Source organism: Psittacula echo (genome assembly GCF_963264785.1).
Source record: "Psittacula echo genome assembly, chromosome: 6".
NCBI lineage: Eukaryota > Metazoa > Chordata > Aves > Psittaciformes > Psittacidae > Psittacula > Psittacula echo.
In genome coordinates, this window is record NC_137743.1 from 35436054 (window position 1) to 35459964 (window position 23911).

At 38.1% G+C, this 23911-nt stretch overlaps 1 protein-coding gene across 2 annotated transcripts in view; it reads left to right on the forward strand.

Moving 5' to 3' along the window:
* The first annotated feature begins 252 nt into the window (after positions 1-252).
* SPOPL (speckle type BTB/POZ protein like) overlaps positions 253-23911 on the forward strand; it is a 37973-nt gene continuing 14314 nt past the window's right edge. Inside the window, exons 1-6 of one of the 2 annotated variants that reach the window (XM_080620325.1) lie at positions 274-300; positions 436-475; positions 18265-18399; positions 18550-18671; positions 18962-19113; positions 21224-21351. In XM_080620325.1, the coding sequence (XP_080476451.1) occupies positions 18322-18399; positions 18550-18671; positions 18962-19113; positions 21224-21351 (480 nt within the window). In that variant the 5' untranslated portion in view covers positions 274-300; positions 436-475; positions 18265-18321. Of the gene's footprint in view, positions 476-18264; positions 18400-18549; positions 18672-18961; positions 19114-21223; positions 21352-23911 lie in introns of both variants that reach the window. The other variant, XM_080620324.1, reaches the window with a different exon arrangement.

Consider the following 23911-nt stretch of genomic DNA (forward strand, 5'->3'; position numbering starts at 1 on the left):
CCGGAGCCCTTTCCAAGGCCCCCGGACACCACACGCCCGCCGCATCCCAGTACCCAAATAGCGACAAGGACGCTGGAGACCATCCCAGCTATAACCTTACCAACCCCCAACTTTACCAGCCACCCGCGCGCCCCGCCCCGTGCGCCGCGGGGGAGGAGGCGGGACCGTGCGGAAGGTCCCGGATGGAAGCGGCACGGCGTGCGGCAGCGTGACCCCTCCCTGCCCGGAAGTGCGGCGGCGGCGGCGGCGGCGGTAGCAGTAGCAGTAGTAGGAGGAGCGGGGCCGCACGGGAGTCGCGAGGTACCGAGCGAGGGGGAGGGGCGGCAGCAGGTCTTGTCGCGGGCAGCGATGCGGCTCCGCCACCGCCCGGCCTCGCCGCATCCGCCTCCCGCCGGGCACTGGTGACAGTCACACCTTTTCCCCCCGCCCCGGCAGTATGAGACCCGCCGCGTCTCCCAGCCAGCGCCGCGCTCCGGTACGTACCACCCCGGGCTGGGGGGGGTGGGGAGAAACGGCAGGGGAGCGCTGTTGGCTGGTGGGTTGCGTGTGGGGGCAGGCCTTTGTTGCACTCTCTCCTGCCCATCGCCGTGCTGGCGGGGCGGGCCAGGGTCCCCATGCCCGGGGCAGCGACCTTGCAGGGCCGTTCCCATGACGGGGACGCGGGGTATTGCTGAGGGACTGGGGGTACCGCTACCACTCAGCGCCTCGCCTTCGCGGTGGCGAAGCCACCTCGGCCCGGGCCGCACGGACGGAGGAGGCTGGGGACTGGTGTTGCTTCCACGTATATAATCCATACCTTGGGCAGGACGCGCTTGTTAATGGGCTCTTGCAGGCCCTGGCATGAGTGCTTTCGGCTGCACGGTGCGAGAAGCCGTCGTGCGAAACTGGCTGTTAACATCTTGTTTTCTGCGTACGCTCTTGTTGTTATCCTAAGCTGCAGTTTGTGCTGGGAAGTTCACATCCTGGGGGAAACAGATAAAATGAGGGGTTTGGCTCCCTTCTTCGAGCCGCGGCAAACTTTTGGAGAAGCTGTAGCAGCAAGTGAATAATGTTTTAAGAGCTCGTGTTTGATTCATCTGTGGTGTCTGCACCATTTTATGCGTGGTCAGGAAGCGGCATTGACTAATAGTGGTTTTCACCTGATGATGTCATCTACCGAAATTCACAGGGGTCTGGTGAAATTTGCATCATAAGGCTTTTTGAGAGCACAAGTAGTTGAGAAGGAGCATAGCGAATGGAAAAAGGCATAACAAAGAAAGCAATGTGATCCCTATTGATGAGTTCACGATCGTTTTTTAATTGAAATATACTAAAATCAACAGCCAATTTTAAAATGTAGCTTTGCTTTGTGAAGGTATTCTTACCTTGTTTGGTAAAATGGTGTTGAGAGTTATAAAAATAGTGTTTGAGCAAAAAGGATTGTTTCTAACCTCCTGCCGGGGAGAACAATCTGTGAGAGTCAAGCTAGGTCATTCCTTATTCTTATCAGTTCTGCAGAATGCATTATTTTGATAGATTTCCCATATGGTTAGAGGAATTTGTACCACAGTGGTGCTGAAGCTGAGCCATTTGTATGATGGCCAAGGCATGTGTTTAACTGTTAAAAAAAAAAAAAAAAGTTTTGTTCCCTTTTTCAGGGTTGTGGGGTTTTTTTGCTGGTTTTTTTTTTTTGGGGTGTTTTTTGTTTGTTTGTTTATTGTATAAACTTTATTATTTCTGGAAGTAAAAAGCCAATTTTAGAGAGACACTTAGCAGTCACTGTCACTTCTGAGATGTGTGACTAGCACAAACATAAATTTTTGTTTGTGAAGGATTTCCAGTGTGTGTCTACTGCACAGTATTTCTCCCCACTCTGTAAGTGGATGTTTGCTCAGGAAAGGGAAAATAATTTCTAAATAATACGCCTTTTATATATAAAACTGCAAACATGGCAGACTTTGGTACATCACCAGAAACTACTTTTAACTCTCTTCTGGAAACTTGAGATTTTAAATATCCAGAAATATCCTTGGTGTTATGTTGCCTTGAAACAGCTTTCTGCCAAACTTTTAACTTTGTTACTTTACAGTCTGCTTTTAAACTGTCAGTGAAAATAAAGCATTACATTCTGAACTTGCATAGGCGTTGTGAGCTACTTGTTGCTATTAAAAACTTCAATATGCTATAGACAAGTATAAAATAAATTTGAAAAGCCATCAGTTTTTTCTTGGCCTAATTCACCAATTTTAGCTGTCAATGCATACAGTTTATTGTTCTTGGATTTTCAGTTGAAATAACAGAAAACACTTTTTTTTTTTTTTTTTTTTTTTTCTTCCCCTCTCCTTTTTTTCCTCTGTGTTGTTTTTGTCTGTTAATTTTGGGGCCTTTGAAAGCATCAAACACAAATATACAGGAAAGATAAGGAAACCAGTTGATACTAACAGCAGAAGTTAAAATGGAAAATAAATAGCTGAGGACAGCGATAGGTAGTGTAGTTACAACTTGCATGTGGATCTCATTGACTTATCTTTTTATTTACCCTTCCTTGGTTTTTTTTGGCTACATTTGTTGTTTTGGTTTTTTTTGGCTACATTTGTTGTTTTCCCACTCTTTCATACAGTCTCTTTACATCTCTACCTTATGTTCTCTTTACATCTATGCTTTTGTAGAAATGATTGCAAATAGAAATATTGAATATCACCTGCTTGTGGGGTATGCTGAGAAGTAGGCTTCTGTGTGTGTTTGTCATGATATAATGAAACTAGGACACTCTTGCCAAAACTACACCATCCCAGTTTGGTTGGTTGGTTTGCTTTTTGATTGTTTTTCTTTCTGTTGAGAACAAGTGGATATTTGTGTTATTTTCTCTCACAGTTTTTGTGACAGGCTCATAGGCTCTTTGTAGGTATTTCTGTCTCTTTGTGAAAAGCAGTCTACAACATGCTGCCCTTTCTGCTTCCTGTGTATTTAGCAAAACATGGTTAAGAGTAAGGACATGTAAATGAGATTATTACACCCATAAAAAGCGGTAACCTAATACTTGTAATCATAAAATAATGTGGTCTTCAAAATACTGCACCCTGGATTGAAACATGAAGGTGTTGAAAAGTGTCAGCATTTTTCCATTCCCGCCTTATTTAGGCCTTCCTTCACTGTGGATGTCAGAGCACTTTGTTGACAGCTAGCTCTTCTTAACCATCTCCATTGCATTGGTTGTCACACGATCAACTGTTGTTCTTTTACTGATGTTATATTAAGTTACGTGAATTGCGCAGCTTCAGAAGTCTACTAGCATAGTGAAGCTGAAGGGGCCCTCTTCTAACTCTATAGAGTTCACTGGACTGAGAAGGAAGAGCATTTTGGTAGCCACATGGGCTCTTGTGTTTTGTTGTGTATGTCCTAAACCTTGCATTTTTGAGATAAAATAGAAGGACTGTGCCTCAGTGGTTGTCTAGTGCCTGCACCATCATGCCAGAGATTTGCTCTCCAAGAGGCTTTCATACCTTAGCTCATGATTCCTTTCCCTCTCTCTGCAAAAGGCATGCATATTCACAAGAGGCTTCTTCCTTGCTTTGATTTCTTGAGAAACTTTCTAGTTTGTCCTTATGACACCTTTTTTTCAATTACTTCTTGTTCCACCCAAATCAAAAGGGCTCCCACTGGTACTGCCCCTTCAAATGGACAGTAGGAAGTCTCTCCTTCAGTTTGTGCTTTGCTTACAAGAGATCGTTGCAACTGTGTGAGGGGTGGAGGTACTTAACATAGTGCAATGCAGATATGGTAGTTGTTACTGAGAGAAGATGGTCACCCTAGCTGAGTGGGTTTCTCTAACCAGTGTGTATACTATGTTATAGAGTGTGTATTGTTTTGTGTAAGTGTTTCAAATCTTGGTAATGTTTTAGCTATTCAACTTTGGTGGGGCAAAACGTCAGCAGAAGTTTAGTGTCGGAGTTGAGGTTAAAGAGGAAAAACTCTCAAGTCTCCTGGTTCCAGTTTACCTGAGTTTAATAGCTTCCTGATGTGGGTGTGTTAACCTAGTTTAAAATGGTTCTGTATCAACTGTAAAGGGGTTTTTTTTTGTTTGTTTTTTGTTTTTTTTCTTTACAAGGAATTGCTTTGCAAGCAGGCATGTTAGCTGTCAATATTTTTTGCATATAGCATTTAGGAAATATAGTGGAAAGTGAGATATTCTTGCAGCTGAGTCAGAAACTTGTTGGCATGGAATAATTTAGAGACCTCACATGTACAAATTCCCTGATTTAGATTACTTATCTTTGATGCTGCCTTGTATCTCCCATATGCCATTTATCATTTGATTTTTTTGTGAAAAGTATCACACTTGCCACTTTTCATTGGTTACTTACTTTTTCTTTCTGTGGAAATCGTCCAAAATAGGTGACATTAAACAAATGTAATATGTTACTTCTGGAATTTGACAGTTGCTTTCATGAAAAAAGCTGCTTTCTTTCCCATGCTGCTTATTCAGGGATTAAAGATGGACTAAATAATTTCAAAGTGGACTTTTTTTTTTTTTTTCCATGTAGTGTGGAATGCTAGGTAAAAGCAGAGAAGGGTTAGTGTTGAGTTCTGACCTCTATAAAAGAGGCTGCTGCGTGTACTTGTAACCATTTTTTATTTTATTTTTTTTTAGTATTAGAAGTGTCTAAGTGTGCTCTCCCTTGATTTCATTGCTGAATATATGGAATGAAGCTGTTGAGTTTTGGAAGCATTTTTAAGATGGTAATTTGCTTCTTGTGTGTCTGTGAGGGTTTTGGTGGTGTGTTTTTGTGGGGTTGTTTGTTTGGTTGTTTGTTTGCTTGGTTTTTTGTTGTGGTTTGGTTGTTTTTTTTTTTCCCCTAAGTTCAGATCTCAGCTCACTTAGTTGATATGCATTATTTGAAGCTCTAGTTTGCTTATACTCTTGCTGTAGGATTGCTTTAGAATAGACAGCTGTTGAGCCTTTAATTAGTGGTACTTTGTCAATGGAGTAGTGAACAGTCTCTGTCAGTTCTGCCTGCCTTCATCTATGTGGCATTTGCTCTTTGCACTATATTGTGACTTGACTTCCTAAGCAGTTCGAAGGTGAATTATCATTTGATGTGTAATTTAACTGGCTGCTTTATAGAAAGAAAAAGTAATTGTGTGCCAGGGAGAAGCTCTTGGCGTAGGCAGCGTTGCTACTTATGGAATAAATGTCTCCAGCAGTTGGGAAACTTCCAAAGTTCATGAGGTGGGAACCTCTTATTGTTATACCTGCCTCTGTTGTGCAGTGGAGATCACTGAGTGAAACTTGGGAGGCAAGGTTTCTTTCGGCCTCCTTCCGTGTTGCTCCTTTAATGTTTATCCCCTCCCAAGAGCTCGCTTACCAGTTGGGCAAGTGACTTGCAAAATGAATTCGTAAGTAAGGTTACGAATGGAGAAGAAGGGAATCGGGGGCAGTGATGACTTGCACTCGATTTGTTTCAAATGACTTGTTTACTTGTGTATTAAATGCTTTGAAAATTAATTAGGCTTGTGTGTCTTTAGAAGGGTTTGGGGTTAGTTGCATCAGTTGTTGCTTCCTGAAAAACTGAAATTGCATGTAGGTGCTGAACTCATTCTGACCTGAGGAATAGCTGATACAACTTTCTCCTCTGGTGTCATACTTTCTAGTTCTGTGTTCCCTGCTGATGACTTCTTTGGAAAACTACTTGTCCAAAAAGTTTTAATTTTCCTGGCTTTCTTTATTCATATTCAGTTTCTAATTGATGGATCTGTTTTCTCCATCAGCATGGCCTGTAGCCTGTGAAGTACAGCCATTTTCAATATACAGGGACTAAGTGGAAAAATATCACTGGTTTAAGTTGAAGTAAAATCTAAATATAAGTAATTTGTTGCTTTGACTGCTTAATGTATTAATCTAATGATACAGATTAGCTAGCTAGTAGTTTCTTAATGCTGTTTAGAAGAGGCACTTGTTTACTGTATGAAGCATCTAACACAATGGGGCTCTGAATTACTTAATCTGCAGACATTACCTCAGCAACAAAACAGCAGTCTTTGATGGCATTTTTCATAAGTTTTAAAACAGATGGAAACTTGTTAACAGAGTTTAATTTCAGAGTCACTTGTTTATAATCAAAAATCTTGAACATAAAATCAGAACTGTTTGTAACAAATTTAGATAACAAGTGCTTAATATAGTTTGCTTCAGCTTCTGGGAGCAATATATCATGAAAATATTAAACTCTTAACTCCTTTCTATAGGCATCATATGTACCAGTGGTCACACTGATACTTATTTATGAAATCGAGTAACTGTTCTTGTAACAGAGGACAGAATACAGTCATGTCAGCTAATGTGTTTGTGGTGTGCGTGAAATTAATTGCAGCAATTTGCATACATACCTATTTTAAATGTGTTTTTTAATGCATTTGGAAAGTTCTGCTTTGTACGAATTCATTTAGAGATGTGCGGCATACTACTACAGTTCTGGAAATGTTACAGTAGAAATCAAATTGTTTAAAATCCCTTGCTGCTTTGCATAATTGTAGGTTAATATAATACATTGCTGTATTGAGCGTTGAAGTTGGTGTGATCTTACTCGTAGGTCTGGTACTGCATTTGATGTGTGGTGGTTTCAGCTGAATAGAATGTATAAAATCCAGCTTCGATGTTTTTTTGATCTCTGCAGAATACATCGGGGTACATTTTGCTTGTTACTTGTGTGCATATAGCAAACAAACTTTTAAAATTTAAAATGGCAGCTGAAGAATATTTGTGTTGCAGTGGGTGATTTGTAAGAAACTGAAACTTCTTATACTGAAGAAGTTTGCATAAACACATTTTTTGCAAGATTTACAAAATACACCAGGCAGGTGGTTGATCTGAGGGGAAAACAAATAAATGCAGTAAATACATCTGGAAGGTTTGAATTAATACTATTACTTCCTGTGAGAGGCTTCTGATTAGGGGATTTCCTGTGTTGCTTATCAGTGATTTTTTCCTAAAGTGTGGCTGTTCTCTTAAAAAAAGAAAAAAGGGGAGGGAGGGGGTTGGAGGGAATTGGGTGGGGGCTAGGAGTGTGAGGAAATCATAATACAAGTAGAAGTGGAAGAAAACCTTGTGTAGGCAGTAGCCTGCATAAAATTTGTATGTGGTAAACTTTGTACCCATAGTTGCTATGATTAGTTGTATTGATAAGATTATCAAGCAAAATTAACCTTTATTCTGTGATCAGTAGTTTGAAATACGACTATTGTTTCACAGACCAGGCATAATTTCTTAATAATTTAAATACCAGTTTTATTTGGAAATGTGTCACCCCCTCCAGTAGTTGTGAGACTCTACTCACTGAGTGGTGGTGAGTGGTGAGGAAAAAATACATGGCAGTAGAATCATCTAATGTTATTCTGGGTAACTAATAAATTATAGTGTCTAAGCTTTCACAGAGGTTTCCAGACTCACTTATGAAGATGGGCTCATCGCTTGGTGTTAGCTGACTTTTTGATTTCCTGATATTAAATTGCATTTTTAACTTCTGGTTTTTTTTGTGAAAGGAGTATTCTGTGGCTGAACTGGATCATCAGGATGATTCACAGCACGGTTGTGTCTCCTGAAGGGAGGCAAGAAACAGCAGACTTGCATCTGCTTTAGGTCTGCCTTATTTGACAGCACTGAAGATGAAACAAAATTATTTACTTGCCATAGCAAGTGGAGGACTTTGCAAGCCCAACTGTGCTAGGGTATCAGTAAAGAGAGGAGGAATGTTAGGGTTATTTGAGCTTAGATGTCAGTGGGTGATGGCCTCGGTGGTCTGCAGCCTGTGCAGCACAATTTCTGGAAACAGCTTCTGGTAATAAGACAGCTACTTGCAGTAGTAGTTCACAGTGTGGTGGTTTGTAGAGTATGTTGCCAGCAAGAGCTTCTCAAAGGCAGCTGAAGCAGCTTATGAAAAGAGACTTTGGTGTGATAGAACTTACTGCCTTTTTATGAACCCTGTTGCTTTTGTCAAAATAAAATCTGCTTAACTATGCCCAGACTAGCCAGGCCACTCTGATAGCCCTATGCCATCCTGTTTGCCTTACTGTTGTTTTTAAACTGAATTAAACATTACCTGCAGAGGAACAAACTGATGGCATAATGAGACTGTGCTGGGGGGCGAGGGGAATGTGAGCAAACAGCCTGTTTGACAAGGTGTGAGTTAAGATTTTACGCATTCATGCTTTGGTAACTAGGGCTTTTTTGCAAGACAGCATTTTTCCTATTGCTTTGAATATAGTCTTAGTTTTAATCCTCAGAGAGTTTGCACAAGTTTTGTTAGGTGAGTAGGTGATGTGTGCTATCCTTTTCAAGAAAGATCTGTAGTGGGGAGCCTGATATAGAGTAACCTGCACCACCATTGCCTGTTCCCTTTCCCTCTCATCCTGTGTTGCAGTCCAAGGTTGCAAATAGAGCAGTGAGTTCTGCCACCTCCGCAGATGTAGAAGCAGTGGGGTTTGGTATGAAGCAAGAAGTGGTTATTGCTGAGTAGTCTTGTGAAGCATTAGATGGTTCTGTGAAAGTTGAAAGCTATTGAAATCTTTTAATGCTGAAACTAATTTCAAAGAAGTAACATTTGAGTAAAAGAAATGTAAATACTGCTTTTGGTCTTGGGACTTACTCTTTCTAATCTATAATTTTAAAAGTTTACAGCTCCTGAGTTTGATCAGCTGGTCTTTCTTAAGAGGTTTGAATTGCTTTTGTTATGGAAAATGGTAACTTAAGAAGATTATTTTGGAATTGTTTTTAAATCTAAAAGTATAAACAAAACAATCTCAATGTTTTTGAAACAATAGGAGAAATTGTGTGTCTTTGAACTTCAGAAACCAGCCTCTATTGGACTGAAGTTGGGAGCTGGATTCAGTCATTCTTTATGGGTCCCTTCCAGGTGGAGGTATTCTATGAACTTTTAGGATTTTCTTTTTTATCTTTCTGCATGTGAGCCTGTTCAGCTGCAGTCCGAGACTGCAAGTCAAGTTTTGCTTGCCTTGATGGCTTTCGTCAGGTTCTCATATAGCTATGCTTTCAGAGATTCTGAGTTAATAGTCACTAAAGCAAGGGAGTGTGCAGCTGTACCTCTTGACCTACCTGTCTTTCCTACAATGTTGTCTGATCAGCTGAGGATGAAATTTAATACCCAGTCCATTGAAATTAGTTCAGTTTCAAGACTGTTTGGGTGAACTAGCATCAAATGGAGTTTAGTCCTCTGGCAGAATTGAGTTTTGGGGTTGGGAGACCATGTGTAGGTGGTGGGGTTTTTTTGTTTGTTTGCTTGTTTGTTTTTTTTTGTTTGTTTTGTTTGCTTGTTTGGTTTTTTGTTTTGTTTTTTTCTCTCAGTTTTCCAGCTTATAAGTATCAGTTGTTTTTTGCACAGTATAATACACTTTGTGACTGGTCTGGCACAAGGCATAAGATGATGAGCTGTATGAACTGTACCTCTCACAAACTTACCACAAAGGTGCAGCTCTGTTCTCAAATGTGTCCACTGTTTGCCATGATAGGTAACACTGCAAGAAGTGAATTATCAAAAGCCCTCCTGGTAACATCTGTGAGCTTTTGGCTGCTGAAAGCAGTTGTACCATTTCAGTGTGGACTTTCCAGGTGATAACCATCTGCAGAGGTTAATGAGGAGAGCATTGTGCTCCTGTTGCTCTTTACAACTTCTCTGTAGCAAATGAAAGCATCTGTCTCCAGAGAGTGTAGTCCAGTGCTTTTCACAAATCTTAGGAATTTAAAAAGAAAGGAAAACCAAAACAAACCACCCCAAACTAACTGAATCTGCTGGGAAAAAATAGTTTTTGTTACAATTTGAAGTCAACTTCCTGTTGGTTTTTACAGATACTTGTTTCATGTGCAAAATTGAAAGCCAAGATTAGCATTTTCAATTTGGTGAACTCTTAATTGTGTGTAAGTGAAGTTATTTAGGGGTAAAAAAAGTCTTCACTAAATATACTTTAATATGCCAGTGATTTGTTTGAGTAAGAGTAATGGAGTAAAACTAAGGATGGCAAAAGATCATTTTGGCTGTATACCAGGAAAAGCCCCAAACATCAGTAGATTATTTGAACAAAATAGTTTTCCAAGTGGTGTCACGGTGTACTGCATTTCTTCAGGGAAGTGCATAGATGACTCCCATAGGGGATGGTCTAGACTATCTAATAAGGGGTGCAGTGGGTTTCCTATAGTACAGAACAATAACGGAAGGCTAATGCTCCGGGATATTATTAATAAGCTTAGCAGATGTAAACTAGACAGTTACAGTTAATTCTCTGCTGGGCACTATGTTTTCTCCCAGCTGAGGTAAAATTCAACTGTATTTTTCAATGGGTTGGGATAGGAAATAAAATTTAGAGCAAAGCCTGAAAATTGCATGTACTCGACAGTTTTTACAACTAATAGTATAATCTTGCTAATTTTGAACTACTGACTTCAGTGTTATTAGTTATAGCTACACCACCATACTCCTGAAAAGTTGGGCATTTCACATGTGCTGGGGTTTGCCTGGCTCTTCTTTGCTGGGACTCTTCTGCTGGAACCCCCTTGAGGATGTGCTTTTAAATTCTGGAGTCTTAGTTGCAGCTATTTTAAGATGTCTCTGACCTAGCTGCCTTCCCTATCTCTGCTGGAGTTTACTGCCCCTGGAGTAGGGGTGACAGGGGACGAATATGTAGTTTCTCAACTGTCACAGTCCCATCCAGGGTTAGTGTTTTTTCTCACTGGAGGGCTGTGGAGAGGGTTAGGAATTGGCTGGTGGTTTGGGTGCTGAAGTGTGTGTGTTTCTCCTGGCAGTGCAATAGCTTCCAGCAGCACTGGGGGCCTGGCAAGGGTGAGATCTTCAGTGTGAAGCACATAGGAGCAGCCAGAGCTTATGATTTAAGCCCCCAAACCTGATTTAGGTTTGTACAAACTTGGTTGCTATGGTGTGGTTCAAGAACAAACTTAGATAAGCATTTTTGAATACTATGTCCTAAATAAAAAATGTTCCCAAATTCTTCCTTTTAACTGTTAATATATCTCTCACTTCCTCAGTTAGGGTTTTCCTGTGCATAACCCAACTGCTGTTCCCTTCTGCTTGCCCTAAAAAGGAAACAGTTCATATGTTAGAAGTACTACAAATACTGAATGTAGTATATCCTTAACCTATATGTTTTCTAACTTAGGGGTGGATATATATAACTGCAATTGTCTAAGTGTTAGTAATACAGTTAAATGTTGCAGTGATAGGGATTAAATTCAGTAAATACTGACACTGTATTTAAATTGTGTAAGTATATCTTGAGTATGTTTCCAGAGAAGCAAATGATGATACTGAACAAATTGGCAGCAGGGTTGGAACTAAATGATCTTTAAGGTCCCTTCCAGCCCAAACCATTCTATGGTTATGTGAAATTAGAAAACTGCCTAAGCTTAATAGACCTTTCAAATGTTTATAGTCTTTGTTGTGTATCATATAGCAGAAAATTTAGTTTAATCATTAGCTATAGGAAATATGCAGCAACTCTTTCAAACAGATCAATTGTGAAGACATGCAAATCATGTTAAGAAACAGTCCTGTCTTTTACAAAGTTTAGATTTTTTTTTTGCCTACTTACTAGTAAAAATCTTACAAATTTTTGTAAGTACAATCAGCTTACTACACAAAATCTTAAACAGGGAGGAAAAAAAAAATTCTTTTTGATTGGGTATTTTAAGTCTCTGAAATTTGATGAGAAAGTGAATCTGTCTCCTGTGGATTTGATTGGCATTCGGGCGCCAAGAGTTTCATGCTACTGCATAGGCATGACCCAGGTGATGGGTGGCTGTTACACAAATCTTTCCATGGCCAAGGAGAAAGGGACATGGCTTTTTTGGCTCTTAAAAAGTTTGCCCTTCATAAGTTGGTGATACCTAGAACTGTTTAAGTCAACTGGAATATTGCTTCAGTTAAGGGTGCAAAAGTAACTTTGTGTTGGGCCTTAAAATGTCTTTCACTTCATATTTAACTATTTTGACATGGTTTGTTCCCCATCTTTAGCTTCATAAATGTATACTCTCTCACCCAAGAAGTGATAAAATTCAGTATTTTCCCCAGTTGTTTGAGTCTGTATTTTAAAAACCAAAACTGATTCCTTGAGTAACAAGTAGCAATAGGTAGTATTATATATGATACTTACATAATACTATGTAATTGCTCACTAGTGAGAGGAAATTAAATCAATACCTCTGTAACTAGACAATGTTTATTTTGAATGAGGTTTTGGAAGCTGCTTTTATTGAATGGCAGGCTTATTCACTTTAGATTTATTTTAAGTTTTGGCTGTGCAATTAGACAAACTATATTTGCTTTCTGAATTACATATTTACTAGGAATAAAAAGTTGGAGGAACAGGGTGTTATTTGGCAGTTAACTTTCAGAAGGTGATCCTTTATTTCAGCCAGTGATGAAATGCCAGTATTTCCAAAGAGGGGAGTAAAAAAGTTAATTTGTAACAGCTTTGCATTTCTTGAGAAGTTCAGTCCTGTTTGAGAAGAGACTTTCACCATTCAAATGGAGTATGTAATATGTATGTGGAATTTCCTGGTATGGTAATTTTTTAGGCTTTCCTTAGAGATTGCTAAATGATATTAATACCACTCACTCTTAGACAGCAATTTACTCTTAGTTTTTGCATTAGCTGTTAAGTGCTTGATGGGTTTGCTGGATAGAGATGTTTGATGTTTCAGTCACGACAAGCTCCATAGCCTCTTTGTGGGGCTTTGTGGAGACTGTGCTGTCATGGTTTGGAAGTGCACAATGACATTACTATTAAATGTTGCTTTGTTGTCTAGTTTCTGGAGAGGACATGAGAAAAAGCCTACACTGTGCCAGACTCACTCATGTGAGGGTATCCCTTCCTGAAGGAAGGGATGTCAGACAAAAGAGGGTCAGCAAGAGCTGATCATCAACTTCCTAATGTGCTTTCCTTCTCACTCTTGAGGGAACAGGACAGGGTCACTGGCTTGCTTGGTGAACTGATGTGTGGGTTAGGTTCTGGCAGGCTGGATTTGACTTTTGGGGTGTGTTGGATACCCTGTGGAAGACTGTTTAGCTGTTCCAGCCAGTAATTTGCTGACTGTAACACCTTATTGAAATACAAAGAATTTATCTCTATGGTCACTGGTTAACATGCGCACCTGCTTGTGTGTACTTACTACACTATTATTATTCTGAAAGAACTATTAGGATATAGTTGTTACACTGAGCTTCTGCTCTCAGATGTGGGGGCTGGCAAAAGATCATATTAACACTTTAGACAATTCTTCAAATAGGTTTATGAAGTGTTTTGTAGGTTTATTTTGGGGGGTTAGGAAACTCCTCTTTGTGTTCATATGCATGTGGTACTTTCTTAATGAGCTAGTAATTTTTTCAGTGAAAAAGTTGAGATGATTCCAACACACGATGTAACAACCTGGAAATGTGTTGCTCTAAGAGGTTGAAAAGAAACTTTATTTAGAATAACATGGACAACTACTCAAGTTTTGGGAAAGGGAGCAAGATAGTGTTTTACAGAATTCATATTCTATGGATGTATGAGGTAGCTTTGAATCTTAAGATCTCTTCTTAAAAGTTATGAAAATGGAGAGCTGATACAGCTTTTGATGAAATTTAGCATAAATGCTTTATGGAGGTAGCCCATGCTTTCTTTACGCTTCATGTGCAGGTAATTAATGATAATCAACTTACATGGCTTGAATCTTAACACAAGTATATTTTTGACTAGGAGAGTACTTTAGTTAATTCCTGAATAAAATGTGCTTTGAGAAATCCCTTCTTTTATTATCTGTGTGTCTGCAAATCCACTACTGCTCTGCAAGTGGTACCCAGCTCTGTGAAGATCCTAATTTAACTGGGACCGGTCTAGTTGGCAGAGTGATTAGCAGGTAAAACCAATACCTTCCTTAAGAGACCAGTACAAGTAATAAGGCCATCATGTTTGGATTAGAAATTAGAAGTTCTTCCTTGTGAGGGTGGTGAGGCACTGGCACAGGTTGTCCAGAGAAGCTGTGGCTGCACCATCTGTGGAAGTGTTCAAAGCCAGGTTGGATGAGGCTTTGGGTAAGCTGGTCTACTGGAAGGTGTCCCTGCCCAAGGCAGGGGATTTGGAACCAGATGATCTTTAAGGTCACTTCCAACCCAAACCATTCTGTGAATCTGTTCATTCTATGTTTGGCGTCTGGGAGTGCAGGTTAAGTAAAATACCTTTGAGCTTTTCTTCTGTTTGTGTTTGGTTTGTTTTGGTTGGTTGTGTGCTTTGGGTTTGTTTTTGTTTTGTTTTAATTTTTATTTTGATGGTGGGAGTGTTTGTTTTGTTGTTTGGGGTTGGGGTTTTTTGAAGTTAGACAATGAAAGCAGCATCTCAGAGACTAAAATCATCACTGACTACTGAGCTACGTTCAGTATGGGTATATCGTTTCATTGAAAAACCAACCAAACAACAAAGGTACTTGACATCCTTTAAAAACACATCTCTTTCCCTTTGAAAACCAGAAACTTCTTTTACCCTCATCCATTAAAACTTGTTTTACTGTTCTCAGTGCATGTTTACTCTGGTCAAACACATCTGCCTGGCAAAATGGCCACACTGGTTTGTTAAGCCAAGTCCAGACAAGTATGGCATTGCCTGAAAACTCTTGGAGGCATTACCTGATAATGTCCTGTCACCTCTGGTGCTTTGTTCATGATAGCCTGCAGAGAAATAAGTGCAGGTTCTAGCATGAGTTGTTTTGTCCTGCAGATAACAGGTCTGTCTTTCTGCACTTCATTCATTTCATTCTGCCCAGTCATTCTGAGACTGGTTTTGTGAACTGAAGCTGGGTCTTGTTCCCAACCATTTAATCTAATAGGCTATGATGAGGGCTTGGTACTTGAAAAACCTTTTTGTCAGAGATGAGGGCAGTGGCCAATCAATGATTCCTAAACATTTTCTTCAAAGTGGTATTTAGACGTCTCCCCAAGCAGAGTACAGTACATAGAACAAAGAGGTAAATGTGTAAGTGCATTTTTTTTTTTCCTCACATTCAGTCTGCCCTTGTAAGGTCCACTTTGCCCTGGTAGCCATCACTGGACACATGAAGTGGATAAGGCTCTTGGCCTGCAAGGCCTGCTTGGTCTGAGCGGCAGTCTGGGGTCTGAAAAAAATCCTTCCTTCCCCAAACACCTCTACACTTCAGGATAGCATCTTTGAAGCTTGTGTTCTCTTTAGCCCTGTAGTTTTGGTAAATATCCCTACATCCTCACCCAAATACTGATTAATAGGTTAAGCGAGGGGCAGATGAGCAGTACTGCTAAACTGTTTCCCTCCTGTTCCTGGCAGTCTTTGGTATGTCTTGACAGAGAGCCTCTGATGCTCTGTGTATTTGTTCTGCATTGTTCAGTTTTGCTGTTAGTTGGTTTCTTACATTTTTATTTATTTATTTTTTTAATTACACATCCAGGCATATTAAAAAGTAAAAAAGACAGCTCTTCAACACAGGCTCACAGTATGATATGAAGTATTTAAAGGTACTGTTTTCTCCCAGTTTTCTGAATCTAAAAATTTGATTGACTTGGTAAATCCATGCCAAAAAAAGTGATGTCTAAATCTGTTCCTCAAAGGCTTATCATGAGCTCATGAAAATCAGTTTTCTAGTTCTAATGCTGTAAATGGAAACTTAACAAAATGCTGAAGCTAATTCAGAAAGATCGGTAAAGGGTACTTACGTAAAATCATGCTTTCTGTCAGAACCTGAAATAAAAAAAGCCATGCAGCAGGTAGAAGCAGCCTGTGAAGTACAAATGCCCTGGGTAGAGCAGGTACAAAGACAGGGTGGAAGACACCTGAAAATAATTGAGAATACCCACCCTTGCTTAAATTGTCAGTGAATCGGGCAATTTAGCTGTGTGACAGGAGGGGGCAGATAAGCACTGGTACCTGGCATAAGGTCACTGTATGCTTTCTAAAGAGCTTGCTATACAGCAGTTATTTTCAGTCTTTTTCAATTTAGAGACCCTTTCAGAGCAAACTAGGCTCAGATCTGCTGCTTCTTCATGATTACTGGAAACTGAACAGTCTAATGGACTGAAAGATGAGGGAGTCCTGTGCATCTCATGCAAATGACAGAATAAGGAATAGGGGTATATTTCTTCTTGGTTTTAGCACTGAGGAGTTGAAGAAGAGCAAGCTGAGGTGAGCTGTTGTAATTCTTTCAGGATGTGGTTTTATCTAAAATCCATCATGTATTTAGGTAGCAGCTTCAGTTGTTACCACTGAATAGGATCTGTGCCCAGAAATAATGGTAATGTAAGTGCTAATATTTGCTTTATGAAAGAGGGATGTTCACATGTATGTTTCCCAGGAATTTTACTCTACATAGTTTTGTACAGACAGTCAAAACAAATTGTAAACCTGCAAACAAAATCTCTGTAAACACAGCTTCCACAATAACGCAATTCTTGCTTAAAAAAAAAACCACAGGGCAAGCAAGTTCCATTACCTTAAATATAGGGTGGCTGTTTGTTTCTAGTTTTCATCTATGGAAAGTACTTTTAAGTACTGATGATTGCTGTAAATAAAAACAAGTTTTACTTACAAAAAAAAAAAATGTTATTTTTTTATTTATGTTTACTTATGTTGTTTTTTTATTTTGTTATTATGTCAGTGTCTCTGATCCATGTCTTGCAGGGGACCTATTCACTGATTTTTATTTATTTATTTTTTTTATCTCTCTAGTCATAGTAGGTCTATTAGTAGAGATCCAGTATGGGATCTGATTATATAGCATCTGCTTCCTCATCTCATAAACTGAGAATTAGTTTTGTTTTCAAGGTTTCATACATTCATGATTCAGAGCGATTCCCATGCCAGCAGGATTTAATGGGGAATGGCTAATTCTTACCAAATTAAGTGAGAAGCAGCCCCAGAAAGGCAAGAGGGAAGACATCTACCGAGGTTCATAGCGATTTGCAGAGAATTCTTTCCCTATAGGAATAATAAATTTGTTCACATTGTGACTGAATTACATGTCGTCTTGTAGTATGTTCTTACAAATGCTTGCATAAAACCTTGTTTCTAACTGTTGCCTATCCCTAAAGAAAGAGTTCCAATATGGTTAGTGATGTGCAATCACATCTTTTGAGTAAGAGAACTAATGCTGTTCTGTCACAAGTAAAAAGACCTCTATGGGGAAACACTCAAATGTTGCAGGAAGATTGTATATTCTGATGGTGCTTCAGCGATAGCAGGATATGTTTAAAGAAACTTTCTATACCAAGAGAAAATACTTGGTGGCAGACAATTGTGGCTTTCATCTGATTTGATCAGGGTTAATTTAACTTCTTTTTGCAACTTAATGGAGCTGCTTAAGTGAGAAGCTATGCTTCTGGCAGAAACCTGTCTAAAGTTGACAGCAAACCCTGCCTAAAGGAGAGTCAGCCCAGTAACCCAGAACCTATCTTCTTGAAAGGCCTGCCTTCATTCATTAGTTATATGCCAAGACTAGCACAAGTAGGCTGCTAGTTTGGTGTCTGTGGCTAGATGTGATGAATCTGGGCGTGTGACTCAGTTTCTGATGGGCAGAAGAAATTGTAGTGCTCTGTTAGGTGATAATCCATAACAGTATTGCTTTATTTGCTATTAGAAAGTTCTTTGGGTTTGGCGAGTTGACTTAAGCTGTTTTTCAGTTTTCTGCTTTGATAAGGAACAAACACATGTTATAGTTCTGTAGTCAAATCTGTTGGTGTTAAACATACAAGGCAATCATGAAAGATCTATGAAGAAAATACTTTGAATGCAAGTTTAATTTCTTTCCTTCCCTTGAGAAATCCCAGGATTGTTTGAACCTGGTAGCTAGGTGCTCTTCCTGGACTGAATTATGCCTGTGTGGGCAACTAATACATTGGTAGTAATAACTGAGTGCTCACAGGGCTCTAGTTACTCTCCAAATCAAAGGAGAAGATACTGAAGAAAGTTGTAACACAACTGGTGTGATCAAGGTGGTAATTTGCAAAGGTGATTTTGGAGTAAGGTTGTTAGTGGTATTGTATGATGCACAGGTGCTTGCTTTTATGAAGTATTGCAATGAGGATTCAGCCTGTGGATTTTGAGTACAAGTGGTCATTAATATCAGACATCTAGCTTGTCTAAATAGCAAAGCCATTGTCCTCTTTCAGTTGCATCGTTTAGTAAACACTGTAATATGGATATCAATGGATATTTTTTTCCACACTTAAAAAGGGTGAACAAAATGTATTAAATTACTGTTTTTAGGAGAATTACTGAAGTCTGGATTGCTGTCTTGATACTATAAACCTGCAATAAGTGGCAATGTCAAGGGTTCCTACCCCACCTCCTCCTGGGGAGATGTCCAGTGGACCTGTGGCTGAAAGCTGGTGCTACACACAGGTAATCTACATAAATTCCAGCGCCTTTATTTTCTAGTCATAATTACAACTAAAAATAAAAAATAAAATTACTGAGCTATGCTTACAATCTAACAGTTGGTGCAAGTTAAATTTTATTGACAGTCTCTACATCTCTGCATCTTTTATTCAGGTTAAAGTAGTAAAATTTTCCTACATGTGGACCATTAATAACTTCAGTTTTTGCCGAGAAGAAATGGGTGAAGTTTTAAAGAGTTCTACCTTTTCATCAGGGCCAAATGACAAAATGAAGTGGTAAGGTCTTTATTCTAGCAACTGCTTTGTGGGTTTTGTTTGGGTTTTCTCATGAGTTTTTGGTTTGGTTTTCCCACTCACAAAAGTTGCAAAATTCAATTGCAAATAAATATTAAAACTCGTATTTCTTGAAGTTTTACTGTCAGTACAGATTGGTTCTAATTTCAAAGTTTTAACAGTCATAAGGGAAACGTTCGTTTTTGTAGCATGTATCATTGTATTTTATAAAAATATTTCTGAATTTATTCTGGATACTGTTGAGAAATGTACAATTTCTATGTTCCTTTCAGGTGCCTGAGAGTAAATCCAAAGGGATTAGATGATGAAAGCAAAGACTACCTGTCATTATACCTGCTTTTAGTCAGTTGTCCAAAAAGTGAAGTCAGAGCAAAATTCAAATTTTCCCTGTTGAACGCTAAAAGAGAAGAAACAAAAGCAATGGGTAAGGGAATCTTAATGTATTACGAGTGGATTTGTAAAAGCATTACCAACAGAAATCTTATTTCTTGGACTTTCCAGCCATTCTCCGTCTGCTTCTGGAAATGCTGTGGTTTTATTTATACAGTATAATGATGCCCGACTTCAGATGTCCTTTGTAAATTGATAATTCACGCACAGACTGCTTCAAATGATGAAGCTGTGTATAAAATATATAACAAAGTAACATTTGAGCTTTATTAGGAGGAAAAGAACCACATTTATGCTTTTATGTTGCTTTATTTTTGTGGGTTTTGTATACTTAAATTGCTACTGGTCACATAATTTCAGAGGGTTTAGCACTGGTTGTTGCTGATAACAGTAAAATCTAAGTTTTCAGAATAAAGAATTGGGCTGAATCTAGAGGAAAAAAAAATTAACCTCTTAATTTTTTTCCTGGTTTTATGTTTTCATTCTGTTTTGAGGTTTGTTATGGATTTTTGGCAAGTTGATAAAAATGTGAAAATGCTAATACAGATGCCAGAAAACCTAAATGGTATTTTTTAAAATGACAATTTTCTTTGGCGTACAAATTTAAATGCGAACAGTATTTGACATTTGTTCTGCTGCCCTCAAAGCCCACACTGCACTTAGTGAGTGTATTTCCCTCTGCTTCTGTGTTCTGCAGCATAAGGAGGATTTGTTGTTGTTTGAATGTGTGATAGAGACACCTCCTGCATTGTCAGTTCCTGAGTGGTTCTTCACTGTATTAAAAAAATAGAATCAAAACCTGTACAATATATTCTTCTTGGTCTAATTCTAGTGGAAAAACTGTTAGGAATATAATTTTTCCAGCTATTGGCAGTGAGGACAATGTATTGGGCATATGTTTTCTAGCATGTGCAGTGTGTTAAATGGTCTTCTGTTTCAGTGATGCTACCGAGTACAGAAGTCTGACTTTCCTGGTACCTTTATTTTAGATGCTGTAGAAGGAATTATATTTTAACAGATTCTGTAATGAAAAATACGTTGCTTTTATAACAAATTTCTGACTTTAACTCTTCTCTAAAAGGCTAAAGTATCTATCCATACAGCTTTGTGTGGAATTGCATGGAAATATGATGGCATGTTTCTTGTCCAGCTTTTTTTGGAATGAAAAAAAAATTCTATCTTAGAGAACTCTTTTTGAGATTTTTTTCCCTTTCCGCCCAACTCCATGTTATTTCAGAAGTAGTCTTGCTCTCTTCATTTTGAACAGTCTTTCTAAATCTGATTCAGAATGTGATTTATTTTACAGATATTCTCAAAGGTATTCCCAAATAACCTCTTTCCCATGTTTTAGTTCCACATAGAAATATATAATGCTCTTCCCTGTGGAACAATTGAACACCTTATAGAGAACCTGCCATTTAAAATAACTAATCTTTCAGAATTACATGTGTATTTGCACTAATATGACCTTGGGAACCCTTTTGTGGGCTGTGAACATTAGAACTGGAAAAAAAGGGTTGTGTGGTCACAGCAAATCCGATGGATTAAAAAAAAATTAATAATTATCCTAACTATGGCTCAAAGATAAATATAAATAATACCTTTTTATGATCAAAAAAAAGTTTGTTACTTGAAAGCCTTTATTTCTGTTTTGCTTTTTTTAGTGCTCTTACCATATTTCAGAATAATTTCAGCCTGTGAAACATGATTTTCCATTTCAGGAGGAAGTCAAAACAGATTGTTATGACAACTGCAGAAGTGCTGTCAGAATGTACTTGTGGTGACAAATTCATTGTAATGGTACTTCCCTGTGAACAATTCCTGTTTTGACACGTTGGCATTCTTAAACATCAGCTGAAAAACTCCTTTCTTGCTGGATGGTGCCTAAGATAGCATCTAAGGGGGTGATATGGTTTGAATTGCAAATTTTGCTCTATTAAGTTCTATCAAGTGTTTCATAAAATAATGCTATTACAACATACTTTTAATAGCTATGGGTTTTCTTAATGTGACACATGATCCAAACATGCTAAATGGTTTTATTTTTTGATTTACACTTGGCTTTAATATAGAATTTAGGTGTTGCTATTTGCTAATATTTTCATTTAATTTGCTTTATTTGTACATTGACTGTATTTTATCAGAAAGCCAAAGAGCATATCGATTTGTGCAAGGCAAGGACTGGGGTTTTAAGAAATTTATCCGAAGAGATTTTTTACTGGATGAAGCCAACGGTCTTTTACCAGATGACAAGCTTACGTTATTTTGTGAGGTGAGTATAGGTTTATAAGTGGTAAACTTTTAAGTAAAATGTTTTCTGCTCTAATAAAGGTTAACATTGATTCAAACAGTGATATCTTAAAGTTTTCTTCTGTAAACTATAAATATGGTAAAATACACATTTACTTGTTTTGTCTGCATTGCATTTCTTGGAGTTTTTTGTACGTGTATACTGAAGTGTAGAATAAGTCTGAATTGATCACTTGTAAACTACTGGGCTTCTCTGTGAATCTCCTAGGATTACTTTAGGATTACTTCTGTAAAAGGTGGCTTACACATGCTCTCTGTAGAAGTACTCTTTTACTGAGGTCACTTTTATTTAAAGATGTTGTATTTGGAATTACAGGATTGGTTTTCACTGGATAAGCAAAAACAATGTCTGCATGTTGGTTTGCATTATAAAAACCCCAACTTATTATCAGAATCTATATTTTCATACTATCATAATTGATGGTTTTAACCAATGATCAGATATTTCCAGTAAATGAAATACCTTTTCTTCTTTTTTTTTTTAATAGTGATTTTACATTTTGCTTTCTGAACAAATACAAGTATCCTGTAGAAGGACTGCTTAATACTGAGAATTCATAGTGAGAGCTGTGGTATATATTTAACTTCATGGTGCATCATGGGTCACTTCTTTATCAGTTATATTGTAACCTAAATTGTCATATTAAAATTCAGTAAAATGCTTACTCAATGTTAAAAGTGGAAACTAGAGAAAGTGTAAGTACAGTGTAAAATACTTGTTGGCTGGTTATCTCTGCTGCCATAAAGTGATTACTGACTTAGGAGGATGATAAATGTTCGAACTGCTAATAAGTTTGCTTTGATCTGTGTATTTACAGGAAATATATAAAATTGTCTTGGCAAGATTACAATTTAATTATATGTCATTATGCTGTGTAGGAAGAATAATTGAAATGTGGCCCTTGAGACTAGATATTGCAAATATAGTGCATCTTATTTTCACTTAGACAAGTTAAATGAACTGCATGATAAATTTGTTATGAATACAATTATTTGGGTGATAAAAGCTGATGTAACAAGTGTCTTATGGTTCTGTAAAGATACTTTTGAGTATTTTCTCATTTTAAGTTTTCCTTGTAATGAATACTTTGATGTAAATGAATAGCTCATAAAAACAGTTTTCTGGTTTTGTAAATAGGTCACTATTTAATGTTAAAGTTTTTGCTTTGTCAAATATTGAATTTTCCAGAAAGAAACATTGTTATGTAAATCCTGATGCTAATCTTTAAATATAGCTGTGTTTTGCTACAAAACTTCTTGATGTTTTAATGCGAATGGCTTTTTTGAAGTGTTTGACCTACCCTGATTACAAATGCTGTAAGAAAGTACAACATCTAGTTGTTCACAGTGAGCATGTTAAATAACTTCTGGCTTATTTTAGGGTAAAGGGAAAAAAACATCAGAAATCCAAATAATTTTGAAATTAGTTTAATCAGGTGTGTTCTGTCATTTCTAATGACACCTGAAGAACTAGGTGTTGTTTGAAGGACTTGTTTCCATAGACAAGATTGAAGTTTTTGTCCTTTAAAACTGAACTGTAAGTTGTAATTTCTGTGTTTGCCTTCCTGCTTGTATCCTAGTTGGAAGACTGACTTACCACTTCTTAAAACTATGTTGTTAAATTTTACCAGATATAGCAGGTATTTAGTAAAGGTCAGTGGGTATCTTCTGTGCTGGTTGTCTCTTTTCTCGCTGTTGAATTGCAGGATTATTTGGTTCTCCTTGACAGCAAAGATATTCCTTCTGTGTTGTTGAGTGTTCTTGTCTATGTCCTTGGATTGGAAACTGAAGGGTTGTTAAATACTTTGCACAGTGTGGTGTTGCCACTGACAAGTGACCTCCTGATTAAATACAACTTTGTAATTTTAATTTTTTTTAAGCAAACTGATATGCTTCACTCAGTTTGCACGCTCCATATAACCTACAGTTACTGAAGTCTTGCAGGTATTTTTACTAATAGAATAATAAATTCTCTGCAGGGATGTTTTTCCTAGTGAGTGCTTTCACAGATCTCTTCCTAGCTTATGTCAAGAAAGTAGTCTGCAGTATCACTTAAATTATCTTTACTATTAGATCACCATGGATTCATAACCAAAAAAATAATAGACATTATCCACATTAACTGTCATCACTCACAAAACTTGAACGAGTCCTAGTTTATGCATTTTTCTATACCCTTACATGTGAGAGAATGCAGTGCAAATAGGACCTGTGCCCCTAAAGTATGTAAACTGCACAAAAGCTGCATGTTGGACAGCTTCCTAAGCAGTAAAATACATCAGACCTTTTGGATGGAGTACCTGAAAATCCTGGCTGGATTGCTGCTGTGCTAACATCTTCTCATCATCCTTCAGTTCAGTAAAGACATACCTTTGCTCTTGTGAGTGACTTTATAAACACAAGTAAGAATTGTATCAGGTGTTACTCAGCCTGAGATGAGGTTTCAGTAGTTTTGTGGGATTAACATCATTGGATTTCAGCTTGATTTAAACAAAAAAAAAAAACAAAACCAAAAACATCTG